The sequence below is a fragment of the Embiotoca jacksoni genome, unplaced genomic scaffold, assembly GCF_022577435.1.
Source record: "Embiotoca jacksoni isolate LCO1_2020_lvr unplaced genomic scaffold, fEmbJac1.0.p SCAF_27, whole genome shotgun sequence".
Taxonomy (NCBI): domain Eukaryota; kingdom Metazoa; phylum Chordata; class Actinopteri; family Embiotocidae; genus Embiotoca; species Embiotoca jacksoni.
In genome coordinates this window covers 1,021,634-1,036,474 of record NW_027185378.1, presented here as the reverse complement: position 1 = coordinate 1,036,474, position 14,841 = coordinate 1,021,634, and the positions used below count along the sequence as shown (strand labels likewise).

General features: G+C 48.5%; 2 protein-coding genes across 8 annotated transcripts in view; one reads left to right on the top strand and one right to left on the bottom strand.

The window, feature by feature from the left end:
• The first annotated feature begins 143 nt into the window (after positions 1-143).
• Positions 144-3,552, top strand: ccdc170 (coiled-coil domain containing 170). The gene is made up of 8 exons (XM_069160447.1): positions 144-170; positions 283-456; positions 575-856; positions 1,451-1,651; positions 1,726-1,899; positions 1,990-2,232; positions 2,443-2,649; positions 2,863-3,552. The coding sequence occupies exons 1-8, from the start codon at positions 144-146 to the stop codon at positions 3,100-3,102; spliced, it is 1,548 nt and encodes a 515-aa protein (XP_069016548.1). The 3' UTR covers positions 3,103-3,552.
• A 15-nt stretch (positions 3,553-3,567) lies between these two features.
• The window catches only part of syne1b (spectrin repeat containing, nuclear envelope 1b), a 67,484-nt gene continuing 56,210 nt past the window's right edge, over positions 3,568-14,841 (bottom strand). For 5 of the 7 annotated variants that reach the window (XM_069160632.1, XM_069160638.1, XM_069160631.1 and 2 more), the window contains 22 exons: positions 14,596-14,790; positions 14,085-14,210; positions 13,842-13,997; positions 12,906-13,064; positions 12,645-12,811; positions 12,392-12,554; positions 11,946-12,133; positions 11,714-11,864; positions 11,005-11,187; positions 10,761-10,898; positions 10,403-10,594; positions 9,965-10,292; positions 9,706-9,774; positions 9,137-9,258; positions 8,926-9,052; positions 8,630-8,841; positions 8,258-8,458; positions 8,025-8,153; positions 7,640-7,852; positions 6,380-6,472; positions 5,712-5,770; positions 3,568-4,304 (listed from right to left, as the gene is read on the bottom strand). In XM_069160632.1, coding sequence (XP_069016733.1) covers positions 4,046-4,304; positions 5,712-5,770; positions 6,380-6,472; positions 7,640-7,852; positions 8,025-8,153; positions 8,258-8,458; positions 8,630-8,841; positions 8,926-9,052; positions 9,137-9,258; positions 9,706-9,774; positions 9,965-10,292; positions 10,403-10,594; positions 10,761-10,898; positions 11,005-11,187; positions 11,714-11,864; positions 11,946-12,133; positions 12,392-12,554; positions 12,645-12,811; positions 12,906-13,064; positions 13,842-13,997; positions 14,085-14,210; positions 14,596-14,790 — 3,630 coding nt within the window. In that variant the 3' untranslated portion in view covers positions 3,568-4,045. The remainder of the gene's footprint in view (positions 4,305-5,711; positions 5,771-6,379; positions 6,473-7,639; positions 7,853-8,024; positions 8,154-8,257; positions 8,459-8,629; positions 8,842-8,925; positions 9,053-9,136; positions 9,259-9,705; positions 9,775-9,964; positions 10,293-10,402; positions 10,595-10,760; positions 10,899-11,004; positions 11,188-11,713; positions 11,865-11,945; positions 12,134-12,391; positions 12,555-12,644; positions 12,812-12,905; positions 13,065-13,841; positions 13,998-14,084; positions 14,211-14,595; positions 14,791-14,841) is intronic. The other 2 variants (XM_069160635.1, XM_069160637.1) reach the window with 2 other exon arrangements.

The following is a 14,841-nucleotide window of genomic DNA, read 5'->3' as shown; positions in this document are numbered from 1 at the left end:
TGCCTGTGATCGGATCCAACTTCCGGCTGTTTCAGTCGCGCACCGCTGCAGCGCCCCCTGTGGTCGGGTCTGGTACAGCCTGTGTTTAGAGTTGCCAGGTGACTTGCAGTAACGAGACAAACTCTGTCTGGTCACTTCTAATCATGGAGCTGATGGAAAACTCTGGAGAGGTATTTATATCTAATAACTACAGATACTAAACATTAAAATTATTACTCATGTTGACAACTTTTTATATTCAAAATATAACTCGTTGTAACATGATGATTTTATAATGAGCAGAGTAATGAGAAGCAGCGTCTGAAGCTGAGGGTCAGGGTTCTGGAGGAGAGCGTCCGGTCCTGCGAGGTGGAGTGCAGGTCCGGAAGGGAGATGGTGCTGAGGCTGCTGGCAGAACTGGATCAGGAGAGGAGGAGAACCGCCAGCAGTGCAGCAGCTCTGGACTCACTCAGACTGGTACTGAAACACTGAAACACCTCCAGACTCTCCTCACTTCTGTCTGCAGTTCACCTCCAAACATCTGCATCTCTCACCTGGTCTCATGTTCAACCAGTTGTGGTGTTGTGTCCTGCAGGAGATGGATGGCCTGGCGGCGGGAAGGCGGAGTGCTGAGGTGGAGATGCAGACTCTCTCCGAGAGGCTGGAGGCTGGTAGGAGGGTGATCGAGGCCTCCAGACGAGAGTCTTCGTGTCTGCAGAAACAGCTGGAGGAGCTGGAGAGAAAGGCCGAAGCGGCCGAGAGGAAACTCCAGATGTTTCTGGAAAAGGTGTCTGGCCTCCTGCAGGCGAGGGCTGAGGACGTCATCCCGCCCACAGAGAGGTGCGTCTTACAGGAGCTGGGCAACCTTTGCAACAAGGTGAGACATCTGAGACGACTTTGGTCGTGAACACAGGAACACAGACTCCCAGAAACACCTGAGTTTTAAATGAGTTCATGAGGAGACCGGTTGGAGTCTTTTATTATGATCACAACACAGTGAAGATGTTCTTTAACCCCGAAATGATGACACAGCCATTTGACAGGCTATTTTAGATTTTTTTTCTTTCATGTTTATTATATTTACGGGGATTTTGTTTTATAAAAACATATTTATCAATGTAGTGTTTGGCAATAAAAGGCAAAAAGTGATGTCTGACTTCTGGTTCTTTGAATAAACTACTTTAAAAGTGTATTTGAGTTATTTTTACATGTTTATTAGAATAATATGAAAATGTCCTGGAAGATCAGTTATAAATGTAAAATTCATAATATCACAATTAAAATGGTCTGATTGAAGTAAAAGTTATCAGCGAGATGCACATCAGTGGAGCTAGTTTTACTTTTAGTTTTTTTTGTTCCGATTTAACTGAAAACTTTTATTTGACTTTATGTTGAAATATTTCAAACATGTCAGATTAACAGATGTGTTTCAGTGTGTGTGTAACTCTGAATGTGCTCTGTGTCTTTGCAGACGGTGTCAGATCTGGAGACGAGGCTGCGCCGTGTCTCCGAGGAGCTCGGGGAACAGTCGGAGCTCCAGCGCAGCACGCAGCAGAGGGCGAAGCTGGCAGAGCAGCAGGTGCAGGACCTGAGAGAGAGGCTGCAGGCTGCAGACGTGGAGCTGCAGGCTGCAGATGTGCAGCGTGACGGGCTGCGACGCAGCAAACTGCATGTGAGTGACGCCGAGGTCAGTCCATTAATCAGTTCAGGGACATGTACCAATGATGGCTCCCTGTGTCCGAGCAGTACGAGGAGTTCCTGGATCAGCTGACGGAGACGATGAAGGTCGACAGCATCGCCGCTGATCTGGACTTCGACATGAAGCTGAAACTCATCCTGACACGAACCCAGCAACTGATCAGACAAGAGGGAGCTTCTCTGGTGGAGAGTAAAGGTCTGACGTACACCTTGCAGAGGAAGGTAGCTTACTGCTGACACCACGGACTGCTTATGCGCAGGTTTATATTTCCAGCGATGCTCCTCTAATTAAAACACTCGCATGTCTGACAGCTGAAGACTCAGAAGGAGCAGCTGGAGAGCAAAGAGCTGCACGTCCAGCTGCTGAGGAGGAAGTTATCGGAGGTGGAGGAGGAGAGGAGGAGCCGCTCTGCGCTGGCCGCGGAGCGAGATGACGCGCTTCAGGAGGTCCGGAGGCTGCAGAGGAAGATGGAGCGTCTCCACGGCGACCTGAAGAGCAGCAGGATGTCCAACACGGAGCTGAAGGAGCAGCTCGAACACAGCAGTGAGCTGAAGGTAGAGGGGAGGCGGGTTCAGACCCCTGGTCACTGCAGAGGCCTCTCCACCTCCTGATAGGGGAAGGTGGGGGGTTCATTCTTTCATTCTTCCCGAAAATAAACGTCTAAACGTGTTTAAAGTGTTTGAGAGCATTAAATCCACCATAAATAAAGTTCCACTGAACACCAACACCTGCTCTGGTGTCTCTGCTGTGTCTGACACGACAAGCTGAGAGTGACGGAGCAGCAGAAGAAGAAAATGGAACAGCTGGAGGACAAGATGGAGCAGCTGGAGGAGAGGAAGACGACGGTGGAGAGGAATCTGAGCACCGTGACCTCCGACCTTCAGAGCCGAGAGAGGAAGAGCAGAGAGGACGAACAGCAACTCGGCAGCCTGAGAGAGAGTCTGGATCTGCTGTCGGAGAGACACAGAGAGGTCAGAGGTCAGGGGAGGACCGAGAGGTGAGGGGAGGACGGGAGAAGGACATGAGAGGACAGAGGAGTAGGCACAGAGAGGTCAGGGGAGGACAAGGGAGGTCAAGGGAGGTCAGGGGAGGACAGGGAAGGTCATGGGATGAAGGGGGACATCACAGGACGGGGGAGGTTGAATTTGACCGTTAACCTTTAGCACTTCCATCTCGTTGCTCAGCTGGTGGACTTCAGGACGTCGGTGTCTCACATGTTCGGCCTGGACACTGCAGCTTCATCTCTTCCAGACAGTGAAATCATCGACTTACTGGAGACGCTCCTTCACACTCATCATCACCATCACCTTCATCACCATGGTAACGCGGCCGGGCACTGCCCTGCTCAACGTCCGCTGGAGATCCAGGACTGTCCTGACGGCGCCACCTGCAGGGAGGAGGCCGTCTCCCTTCATCAGACTTAGATTCATTCCTTTTAAATAGAGATGACGGAGCTGCATGTCTCTGCTCTGTGATTTTCGTCTCCACCAACAGTTCTTGTCTTGTATCTCTATGCTGTCCTTTTCTCTTTCTGCTCTCCTCTCACCCCAACTGGTCGAGGCAGATGGCCGCCCACTTCTGAGCCTGGTTCTGTCGGAGGTTTCTTCCTGTTAAGACGGAGTTCTTCCTTCCCTCTGTTGGAGGTTTTTCTCCCTTAAAAGAGGAGGTTTTTTTTTCCCCTCCTGGCTTATGTGGGAATTGTTGAATTGTTGGGTTTCTCCGTTTCATGTTGTAAAGTTCTGCTGTGAGGACTTTAATGTGTTAAGTGCCATGAAATGACCCGTGTTGTGATTTGGCGCGATATAAATAAAACTGAATTGAATTGAATGATTAAATATCTTCAGAAAACATGTTAAAGTAAATAATAAACACAAATAAACAGACTGATGTCAGATTGAGGATTTGGCATTCATTGATCTTGATGTTGTTGCTGTACATACAGTTCTCATATTACCTCTGTGTTATATACACGTGTTACATAATCCTGTTACTGAACCCACTCATACAAAATATACAGAACCTCTATATAATATCCATCTCCATTCATCTGTTTAAAAAATAAAGAGCACGATGACTGAAGGTTAAACTCTCCACTCAGATATTAAAAGAATTATAAACGGAGCACGGACACAATGGAGGATGCAGGGAACTAGGACCAGAACCGCATGCTCGAACACAGGTACAAAAATAATGTCAGGTGTATGAAACGGGTTATATTTGAAGTTTGGTGCCGTCTCTTCTTTCTTCTGTTTGTTCACCGAGTGACGTGGTTGGATCCTACACACACACAAACAGATGGACGGCTGTCTCTGCAGGACAAATGGATGAGTCAGCATCCAGGTGGAGACGCCCGTCCTCGCCGCGCGGCTACACCGGCGGCGGCCCGTTGGCATAGCTCAGCATCAGGTAGAAGGAGTGGGCGAAGTTGTTGGACTGGGCGCAGTAGTCCTCCTCCGACATGGGCAGCAGGAAGGCGAGCACCAGCAGCAGGAGGAGGAGTAGCTGGAGGGGCAGCGCCATCCAGAGGACGCGCCGCAGGAACGAGGACCTCCGAACCGAGGACCTCCGAACCGACGCCGTCTCCAGGTCAGAAGGGGAGGAAGCGGATCCAGCGGCGCTGCGAGACCTGCTCACACACACACATGCATGCAGTCACACCGCAGCACAGACGGGGGACGGGGGGGGGGGGGGGACGGTCAGCCAATCACATCGCTCGATACACACATGCAGAACTCCTGGCTGATCTGATCTGACCTGTGACATCACAACAATAAACCTGATCTGATACGTGACATCACAACAACCCTGTTTTACAATAAATCTGATCTGATCTGTGACATCATAACAACCTTGTTCTATAATAAATCTGATCTGATCTATGACTTGTTCTACAATAAATCTGATCTGATCTCCTGCCTATTTTCAATCCAAATAAGGTCTCAGTCCAGAGAAGTGGGAGGCGGTGCTTCGTGTCAGATCCATGCTGCAGTTCAACAGATGGATCGACATGCTGACTGACACAGACAGAAGAGGATCCTGCACACACATGTAACACGTCAGCTTTGCATTCCTCTGTAGAAGGTGTTATTAGGGGAAGACATGCTGCAGTAACCGACTCTGACGGTCTGTGTCCGGTCGAAGAATGCAAAGCATGTCGAGGCAGCAGAGAAACTTCAGCTTGTTTCATGAAGTGGTGGGAGGATCAGTAAGTTCAGAGACGGGACTTGTTCCACTTACTCATTAGATTCACAACTATCGTTTGTGCACAACAGCAGCAGTCTCTGAACTAATTGAGCCTCGTAGGCCAATTCAGGATTAGAGGTAGTTTGATTGATCGATTGATTGATTCCACTTTTTAACATGTGATGTTGAATATGGAGCTGGAGCCGACGTTAGCATAAAGACTGGGAGGAGAATAAGTAATGTTAATTAGCAGATTTAAAGTCGTCGTACAGAGTCGCGGTCGGTTCAAACGTATCTACTCTGAATAAACTGATTGATGTGATGTAGGAACACCTAAACACTCTTTCCAGGAGTGACCCTTCAACTACACGGATGGAGACCTGAGAGGAGTCACAGATGACAGACTGAGAGGGGGTCGGGGGTCAGGGGGGTGGTGGTGGAGGTGGACGGTCTGACAGCAGCAGAAGAAGAAATGTCACAGAGAGAGAAGAGTGTGCAGCCTTTGCATTGTTCATTGCAGACATTTACTGGCTCGCAGGTTGAGAGAGAAGGTGTGTGTGCGTGCGTGTGTGTGCGCGCGTTAGATGTGTGTTAAAACATCAGCCCTCTGGTTAGCAACATTAACAAGCCGAGGCGGAGGAGAGGGCGTCCTGTCTGGTCGGGAGGAGGGGGGGCTCTCCTACTTACACACAGCGTCTAGACTTACAGAAGATAATGGAAGTCACGATCATGAGCTCCAACAATTTAAAACCCTTTAAATAAATAGATGTTGGACCGGGTCTCCAGGTGCATCATGGGATGATGAGTTCCATTATCTTCTGGTGGGTGCTAGAAACCAACAGAACGGTACCTGTGGCGTGGACTGCTCTCACAGGGTCCGGGCTGTGACTCACTACATTTGCCCCGTTGCTGTTTGCAATGAACAGGGGGGAGGGGGGGTTTGGGGTGAAAGAAAGAAAGTATGTTTCAGTCCAGGCAAATCAAGACAAAGCTATCGATGAAAATGAATAAAAAATAATGAAAAGAAGAGCAGCAACAGAACTGTACGTGAAGAGGAACCTGTGCTTTTCAAAGTGTGCTTTTACTTTGAAGGGGTGCAGCGTGTCAAACTACACACGGTGATGCATGACACTCAGTGACACTCAGTAACACACACAGTCGAAGCAGCGACATGCTTATTTGGACTGGAGAGAAAACGCTGCGTCATGCTACATCACTAAACTCGTTAAGGTATCTTCCTGACAGGAAGTCTACCAGGTTAAAAACTAGAGAAGAAGAAAGTTGTCTGAGAGACAAACTGTCTGCCGAGAACAGGAAGGAGGAAGTAAAAAGACGTGCATGAAGAGAACCGGGTGGGGAAATGTGGGTGAAGCGGGGTGGAGGGTAGAGAGGTGGGAGGAGAGGTCTGAGGATGACGAGGGTGGATCTGGCCTTCGGCAGGGCGTTCAGGGACTCCCGTTACTGTCTGTTACTGACTGCCCTCGCAGAGCGACGCGTGCACGGAGCGTTCAACGTTACCGATCGCCGGCGGCTTGGCGTGCTCCTCCCAGAAACCGGACTGAGGGAACCGGACGTGTCGAGGTCATCGGCCGATGACCAGGAGGACAGGTCCTGAGGATGGACACAGACAGGACATGTCAGTGAGAGGGGACGTCAGGCAGCAGGGGGGAAAACAAGTGGTCTGCGGTCAAACATGTAGCCGTCTGGTAGAGATACATGGCCCCTTTTTATTTTATTATAAAGAACATAAATTTCTATAATTTCCCTTTGGAAAATAAAATAATGCAAAACACTGCATCTCACCAATAACTATATCTATAATACCCTCTATAATAATACCTATAATAACATTAATAACTATACCTTTAATACCATCTTTAATAATAGTTATAATAACATTAATAACTATACCTATAATACCATCTATAATAATACTTATAATAACATTAATAACTATACCTATAATACCCTCTATAATAATACCTATAATAACATTAATAACTATACCTTTAATACCATCTTTAATAATAGTTATAATAACATTAATAACTGTACCTATAATACCATCTATAATAATACTTATAATAACATTAATAACTATACCTATAATACCATCTATAATAATACCTATAATAACATCTATAATAATACTTATAATAACATTAATAACTATACCTATAATACCATCTATAACAATACCTATAATAACATCTATAATAATACCTATAATAACATCTATATTAATACCTATAATAACATTAATAACTATACCTATAATACCATCTGTAACAATACCTATAATAACATCTATAATAATACTCATAATAACATTAATAACTATACCTATAATACCATCTATAACAATACCTATAATAACATCTATAATAATACCTATAATAACATCTATATTAATACCTATAATAACATCTATAATAATACCTATAATAACATCTATATTAATGCCTATAATAACATTAATAACTATACCTATAATACCATATGTAACAATACCTATAATAACATCTATATTAATACCTATAATAACATTAATAACTATACCTATAATACCATCTATAATTATATCTATAATAACATTAATAAAACCTATAATAATATTTATAATAATTCCTATGATAATTTCCATTATTGTACCTATATAATGTAAACATGGTGTTTTGATTTAATTAAACTGAAATCAGAAATATACACAAAGTGAGAAAATATGACTAAATTACAAATAATAAAAAAAACATTGTGCACTAATGAACTAATAACTACCTGCTGGCTGCTGGTGATGTCCAGGATCTTGGCGAGCTCCCTCAGGTCCCGGGTCACCTCCTTCAGCAGAAGCTTGAGGCGGTTCCCGATGACGTGGACCTTCTCTTTGGCCTCCAGGCAGTCGCTGCCCTGAGAGTTGACCAGCAGCTGCAGAGACATGTCCTGCAGCGACGCCACCTTCAGCTGGGAGTCCAGCAGCTCCTGGCGGATTTTCTGTGCGAAAATCAACACGTGAGTCCGAAGCAGAAGAAGAACCGGACCCGTTTACATCAGAGTTCACCCTCACCGTGTTTACGTTCATTTGGAACTTTTTTTTTTTTTACAGTTTACGTCGGGACAGGACGAAGTAAAAGACAAGCAAGAGTACGATGTCATGGTTCGGTACCGTGAGTGTTTTATGGTGCTCGTGGAGGGTGTCGCTGTCCTGGATCGGGTCGATGGGAACCACCTCGTTCCTCCGGCGGTCAATGTTTTCCAACCAAAGCAGCAGGCCGTGGCTCATCTCGTGGAACTCCTGCGGACCAGAGGAACGTCAGGGATGTAGAGATGCAGCTGTGTGTGTGTGTGTGTGTGTGTGTGTGTGTGTGTGGCATCATACAGAACCCGAGCCGCTCCCACCTGACACTGCATGAGAGCCTCCTGCAGTGACGACCTCCACTCCTCCAGCAAGCCGCCCAGCTTGTCCCAGCGGTTGTTCATGTCCTTCAGTTTCACCTGCAGCTGCCGCGACTCGTCCAAGTCCGTCTGCAGGAACTCGGCGCTGCACAGGTTCACGGAGAGCACGATGGCTTTACGCTTGTCGTACGCCTTCTGCAGCTCCTGGAGACAAACGGAATGGCTCAGAGATGACACAACAACACAAGGAAACCATACGACAATGATGCACAGCTGAGCTTTTTTAAAACCCTTTGCAGATTCATTTAAACTATTTAAAGAGGAAACTGACGTGCGGTAAATCTGAACGAGTTATTACACAGAAACCAGTAATACTTTGAGTTTTTTGATGCGCTGCTCGATGGTCTGGATGTCCGTGCTCAGGTCCAGTCTCCGCTGCTGCTCCAGCTCCTCCTCCGTCTCTCCGAGCCACGCCCACACGTTGTTCAGGTCCGAGTTGAGCTGCTGCCACTGCTGCTGGTTCTGCTTGGTGCGCATCTCCTTGCTGAGGTCCTGAGCCTGCAGGAGCTCCCAGCGCTCGATCACTCCTGCAAACACCAAAAGGGCAGCGTGAGCTGCGTCCAGCCGAAGGCGCCCAGAGGTGCCAGCTGGTTCCAGGAAGGGGAGCTCACCTGACGTCTGGGACTCGGAGCTGCTGGGATCGGCCAGTCCAGACACCGTGTCCTCTTCCTCCTTCAGCTCGACGCCCATCCTCTTCACCGTGTCGATGCTGCCACGGCACTCACCCAGCAGCCGCATCTGAGAGCACAAATACGGACATTCGGTGCGTCGCAGGAGAGGAGAAGCGCAAACACACTTCCTGCTTTCAGACTTAACACCTACGTATCCCATGTAGGAGGCGTCCATCTCGGCGCTGGTCGGCGTGCGGCTGCGGCCGCCGTCTGTCTGCTGCAGCTGGAAGCGGCCGCCGTCCAGCGGGTGGATGTCTGCCGAGGCCGCCTCCCCTGTTGACACGACAGCAGCTGGTCACGCGCGCAGATTCAAACATTCACGCACAGACGGAGAAAACACACCGTGTGCAGAGCGAACAGTGAGAGGAAGGAGAGTGCAGGTTGGTCGGGTCTCTGAGAATGAATCTGCAGTCCCCCCCCCCTCCGAGACTCGCCGTGATCAAACAACACATGCTCCTCTAAAACACAAAGTGCACAGAAAGAAACCCAAAGAGGTTAGCTGCACAGCACACCGCCAGTCAAACCAAAAGGAGGGAAGCAGGTTAGAAGGAGGGGTGAGGCTCGGTTCCATCTCCGTCTGCTGGTTTAGAGCAGTGAGGACGGAGGAATGGAACCGGTCCTGTCCCCCGGTGTTAGGAAGTGTGGTGCCCACAGGGGAAATCAACACAAAAGCCGGTGAGTGAGCTATCAGTGCAGCCGCTGGCGTCTGCAGGTGCCTACCGGTGGAGGACCTCAGAGTTTGTTCTGTTAGTCTAACAAAGGCCTCGGGGCTCTCAGGGATCACTACATCTGCAAGAAACATCGTACAGTAGAAAGATTCAGCAGCCAGTCAAAACAAGCTGCTGGCTTTAAGCTGCAGCAGCGTCATCCCACTCTCCTCCTCAATCTCTCAGAGGTCAAACTGAACATTTATTCAAGATTACAACTGTTAGAAATGTTTATCAAGAGCATCTTTAACCCCGTGTGCATAGAAACTGACCCGACAGGCTGGAGGCGGGCCGCTGCAGGAAGTCTCCCTCCTCGCTCTGCTGCTCTCGGAGCGCCCGGCTGGCGCTCTCCAGCCCGCGGCTCAGGTCGTAGTCGTGGTCCCACTCCAGGGGGATGGAGTCCACGCTGGCGGGCGTGTCCCTGCCCGAGCGCTCGGTGCGAAGCTGCGCCGCCAGCGAGGCGGAGCGGCCGGAGGAGGGCAGCGGGGACAGGAAGCCCTCGCCCAGCCGCTCGCTCCATGGCAGGCTGGACAGGTCGCCGGGCTCGTCCAGCTCCAGCTCGCGGTCCGAGAAGGAAACCTCGGTGTCGTCGTCCGTAAGCTGCAGGTGAACGAGAGGTCGGGAAGTACACTCGAAATAAACTTTAACTACAGAAGTCAGTGCTGAAAACAAGAGACGATGAATAAATAAAAGAATAAAATCGGTCTTACAGGAAGGCGGATGAGCTTCTTGTAGTAGCGCTCCACCCGACCGAACACCTCCTGACAGTAGCGCTGCAGCTCCTCCAGCTCCTCCTCGATGACCGCAGCATCCAGAGGCTCGTTCTTCTCGATCAGTGCCTCCCCCTGGTGGAAGATGTGCTCGATCTTCGCCGTCGTCAGGGAGATCTCCTGCTGGAACGACTGGGGCACAGAGGGAGGAAGGAGGAGGAGGAAGGAGGACATTTACAGATGAGAACTTCAGTGCAGCTTCAAATATCTGCACATTGGAGAGTTTCTAAAAGATCCAAATCTACATAAACAGTATGAAATCGGGACCGTGACGGAGTGGGCGGAGCTTCTAATGTACCCTGAGCTGTTTGATCTTAGCTTGGATGTCGCACTCGGAGAAGTGCTCGATGTTGGTGAGCTGCAGGTCCATCTCCGTGAGCCACACCAGGATGCCGTCTCTGGCCGTCTCGAACTCTTCTCTCTGACTGATGAAGTGCTGCAGACAGGAAGCAGAGGTTGATAGCGTAAACGCTCGGGAAGCGTCGTAGCCTCATCAGTCACCGAATTAAAAAGATAACAGCGAGGGGGTGTCGTTGTTGCACCTTGAGCCTGCGGAGGATGGACGCTACCCTCTTCTGCAGGTTGTCCCAGCGCTGGTTGGCGTCGTGAGCCATCTCCCGCAGACGGCAGGACGAGTCGGTGCGGTTCTCTCGGGCCAGACGGCGGTACTGCTTGTTGATCAACTCCAGCTGGGTCAGGCTCTCGTGGACCTGTCTCTGGAAGGCCTGCAGACACAGAACCAACACATGATCTTCAGAAAAGACGTCAAAATAGGAGTCAAGTTACGCTGTGATTTCACTGAAATGTTTGAGAAAATCTGCCACAAAATGAAACATTTCTATGTAATTTTGTGGAGATTTAAGGGAGTTTTTTTTTTTGCTGTAAAATCGCAAATCAAGGAAAAACAATGTGTTTCTTTTAAGCGCTATCTGATAGAGTAATATGTGCCAACTTCCTGTGATAATAATATAAAAATAAGAGCTTTACATACTTTTTAAATCACATTCATTCAACACTAAAACAAAGTTCAGTCTCTTCCAGCTGGAAATGTGGGGAAAACTCATTTAACACATTCCTCAATCCCATCATAAGACCACATTTCCCACAAACCCCGTCACTTCCTGTTATTCTGGTCAGTTTTGTTTTGAATACTTTTAGCAGAGCTTCTGTTTCTGCAATTTTGCAAAATTGCAGGAAGTTCCTGCAAATATTTCACAGATGGTGGTTTCCTGGAGTGACTGTCTCTAATACCTCAAACTTCTTGAGTTCCTCCTTGGCTACGGTGTACAAGACTCCTGAGGAGTTGGGCAGAGCTGCAGTCTTCTCTGAAGTGGCCAGCCACTCCTCAAAATGTGCAAAATCATCCAGGAACTTCTGCCACAACCGCCACGTCTCCTCGATCCTACCAGGCGGAGATATCAATATCAAAAACATGTAACGGAAACGGAAGAAGAAGCTGCCGTCCAAGCTGTCTGCGTCTTACTTCAGTCTCCTCTCCATGGACAAGGCACAGATGCTCCTCCAGCGGCGGTCCAGGCTGCGAGTCGCCTGCTGGATGGAGTCGCACTCCGTGTCGGTGGCGCAGGCGTCGCAGTCGTGCAGCAGCACCTCGCACAGGTTCAGCACGGACGCCACGCCGGTGCTGTGCTTCTCGATGTCCCGCTGGAGCTCCTGACGGGGAGGAAGAAAAAGAGGAGGAGGAGGAGGAGCAGGCGGGAGTATAAGAGCTCATTTTTCCATCAAAGGACCGCGAAAATAAAACACACGACATTTGAACAGAATCTTTGCGGACACCTGAAGCTCTGAGAAATCTCTGCAGACAGCAAATAAAAAGCTGAAACTCATTTCTATGCGAACCAGTGAAACAAACGTTGCTATAAAAGAATCTATACTGCAGCGCTGCAGATATTCAAAACTCGACGGAGTCACCTGCTGCAGGTCGAGCTTCCTCTGGATCTCCTGGAAGTCACAGGAGTCGTACGTGATGGGTTTGGACAGCTCGGCCTCGATGTGTGCGAGCCAGGCACGCAGGATACTCATGTTTTTATCCAGCTGCTGCACGGCCACCAGAGTCTCTCTCAGCTTCTTCACCCTGGAAACAACACGTTTTGGGAGAATTACAGCAGACGTCCTCCTGCGGCAGAACAAAGCTGGCGCCCAGGGGCGAACGCGTTCTCCTCACCTGGCTCCGATCAGGTCCAGCAGGTGCTGCCAGCGGTCGCTCACTTTGTTCAGCTTCTGTTCGATCTCGCTAGCCTTGCTCTGATGGCTGGCTCGGGCCAGACGCTCTCCCAGCTGATGCAGCTGCAGCTTGTTCTCCTCGGCGACGGAGATCTCCTCCTGGTAGTCCTGAGACACCAGACAAGAGAAAGAAGGTTTAACAACGGAGCAGCTTGGTGCTAACAGAAGCTAAAGATGCTAAATGCATCTACTTCCTGTTTACCTTGCGCAGCTTCTCGATCATCTCCTCGATGCTGATGTCGCCGTTCTGCGACACCTTGCTCTCCATGTTGGTGAGCCACTCGCAGAGCTCCTTGTACTTCTCATTGAACACGGTCCACTCGTTCAGCTTCTCCCCGACCTGCTGCCGGCGCAGCGACAGCTGCAGAGCAACACACACACAGCGAGCTGCATGTCAGACCATCGATAACGCTGATGCAAAACTTCAGTAAATACATCTGAGAAAGGAAGCAGCGCTGCAGACATCGCTGCACCAGGCAACCTGCGTGTTTCCTGTAATGTGTGTTTCATCTCACACAGGATGCAACTGGGGGTTTCAGATGTTCTGTTTGACTCTGATGAGGTTAAATCTGCATGCTAACTCACCATTTCATGTTCATTCCATAGCACCTCACACTTTTTTCCATTCATCCCGAACTGTATTTATTTATTTTCATTTTATTTAAAAGAAAATGTATTTAGTGTGTGTATTTATTCATTGCTCTAATTTTTTTTTCTAAAATATATTTGTTTTAATCTATCTTATTTCTTATATCTTATACGCATCTTATAAGTTTTTCATATAGTGTGCACCCTTTTGTTTTTCTATGCTACTGTGACCAACCAAATTTCCCCACTGTGGGATTAATAAAGTCTAAATCTAAATCACCTAATCTAACTCTGACAAATAAACAGAATAATAAACTAAAATCAAATCTGCAGTGTGTTAACACTCAGTCTGAAACTGCACAAGGGGCTGCTGTTTGATCCAGATGTGCATCAGTCAGGATGTGGGTTTAAAGTGACGTCTGTGAACGAGCCACTGTTCAGTTTAAATGATCCTGCAGTCGCTCATCAGATACGCAGCACACAGTAGTCAGACAGTCAGACATGTGGAGGTTCTGAGGGGTGTACTGTACTGCACTCTACCGGTCCGTACCTGGTGGCAGATCTCGTCCCACTGCCGGTGCAGCAGCTCGATGCGCTCCTGCAGGACAGACAGGTCCTCGGCGCTGATGTAGCAGGACAGAGACTCTCTGAGGACGGTGAGGTGGGCCAGGTCTCCGGTCCAGCCGTTGAACGTGTTCTCCAGGTCCTGGGTCCCGAAAGAAGAGCAGCGGTATTTAACAGATAAAAGCTCATTTTAAAGTCCATTGTTCATTTCGAGTGACGTTTCGGTCACCTTGCAGCGCATCTGCTCGGCCTGCAGGTCCTCGTGGTGATCAGGAAGAGGCTGAGACAGCTGACGCTTGAAGGCTCGCAGTTTCTCCAGCGATGCGGCGATGCCTCTTTCACACCTCTCCCAGTCCTGAACGCAACACACGGAGGAGACTCAGACATCAGCTGCAGTAACATTATAAAAATGTTTCTTCTTGAAGCACTTTGTTGGACTTTCCTCACTCAAACCACAAGTTAAGAAAATTTGTAAAAAAAAGAAAAGAGTTCCCCTCAGAGTCTCCTGAGACTCCAGTTTTTTTTTTTTTTTTATATAATAATAAACTTTGTTATAAATGCAGCTCAAAGAGCTTTGTGTGTCACATAAAAAAACAGATATAAAAGAACAAAAAAAAAAGGTTTTAAGATGCAAGTTAAAAATAAAGTTGAAAGGTAAATGAAATGCGGAAGAACAAATAAAATGAAACATCAGAGAGCTTCAGTAAAGAGCTGTTTGAAACCTTCTTTTAACAGTTTACCTTCAGCAGGGTGGCGAGCTGTTTCTTGTGCTCCTCCAGGCAGCTGCTGGCATGTTTCCATCTCTCCTGGATGTCGGTGAGCTCTGCCTGCAGCGCCGCCTCCGCCCGGCTGTCGGCCGACAGCAGCAGCTGCCTGCCGGCCTCCACCGTCAGGATGTAGCTGCCCTGCTGTCGCTGCAGCACCTTCTCCTTCAGCTGCGACAAAAGAGAGCTCACCGTCAGACGTGCCTCCCGACGTTCCGCTCT

Bases quoted from the DNA above. Each gene is read 5' to 3' on its own strand.
- ccdc170 (XM_069160447.1), top strand. From the start codon at position 144: ATGGAGCTGATGGAAAACTCTGGAGAG. The intron at 171-282 runs GTATTTATATCT...TATAATGAGCAG, and splicing joins TGATGGAAAACTCTGGAGAG to AGTAATGAGAAGCAGCGTCT. The intron at 1,652-1,725 runs GTGAGTGACGCC...GTGTCCGAGCAG, and splicing joins TGCGACGCAGCAAACTGCAT to TACGAGGAGTTCCTGGATCA.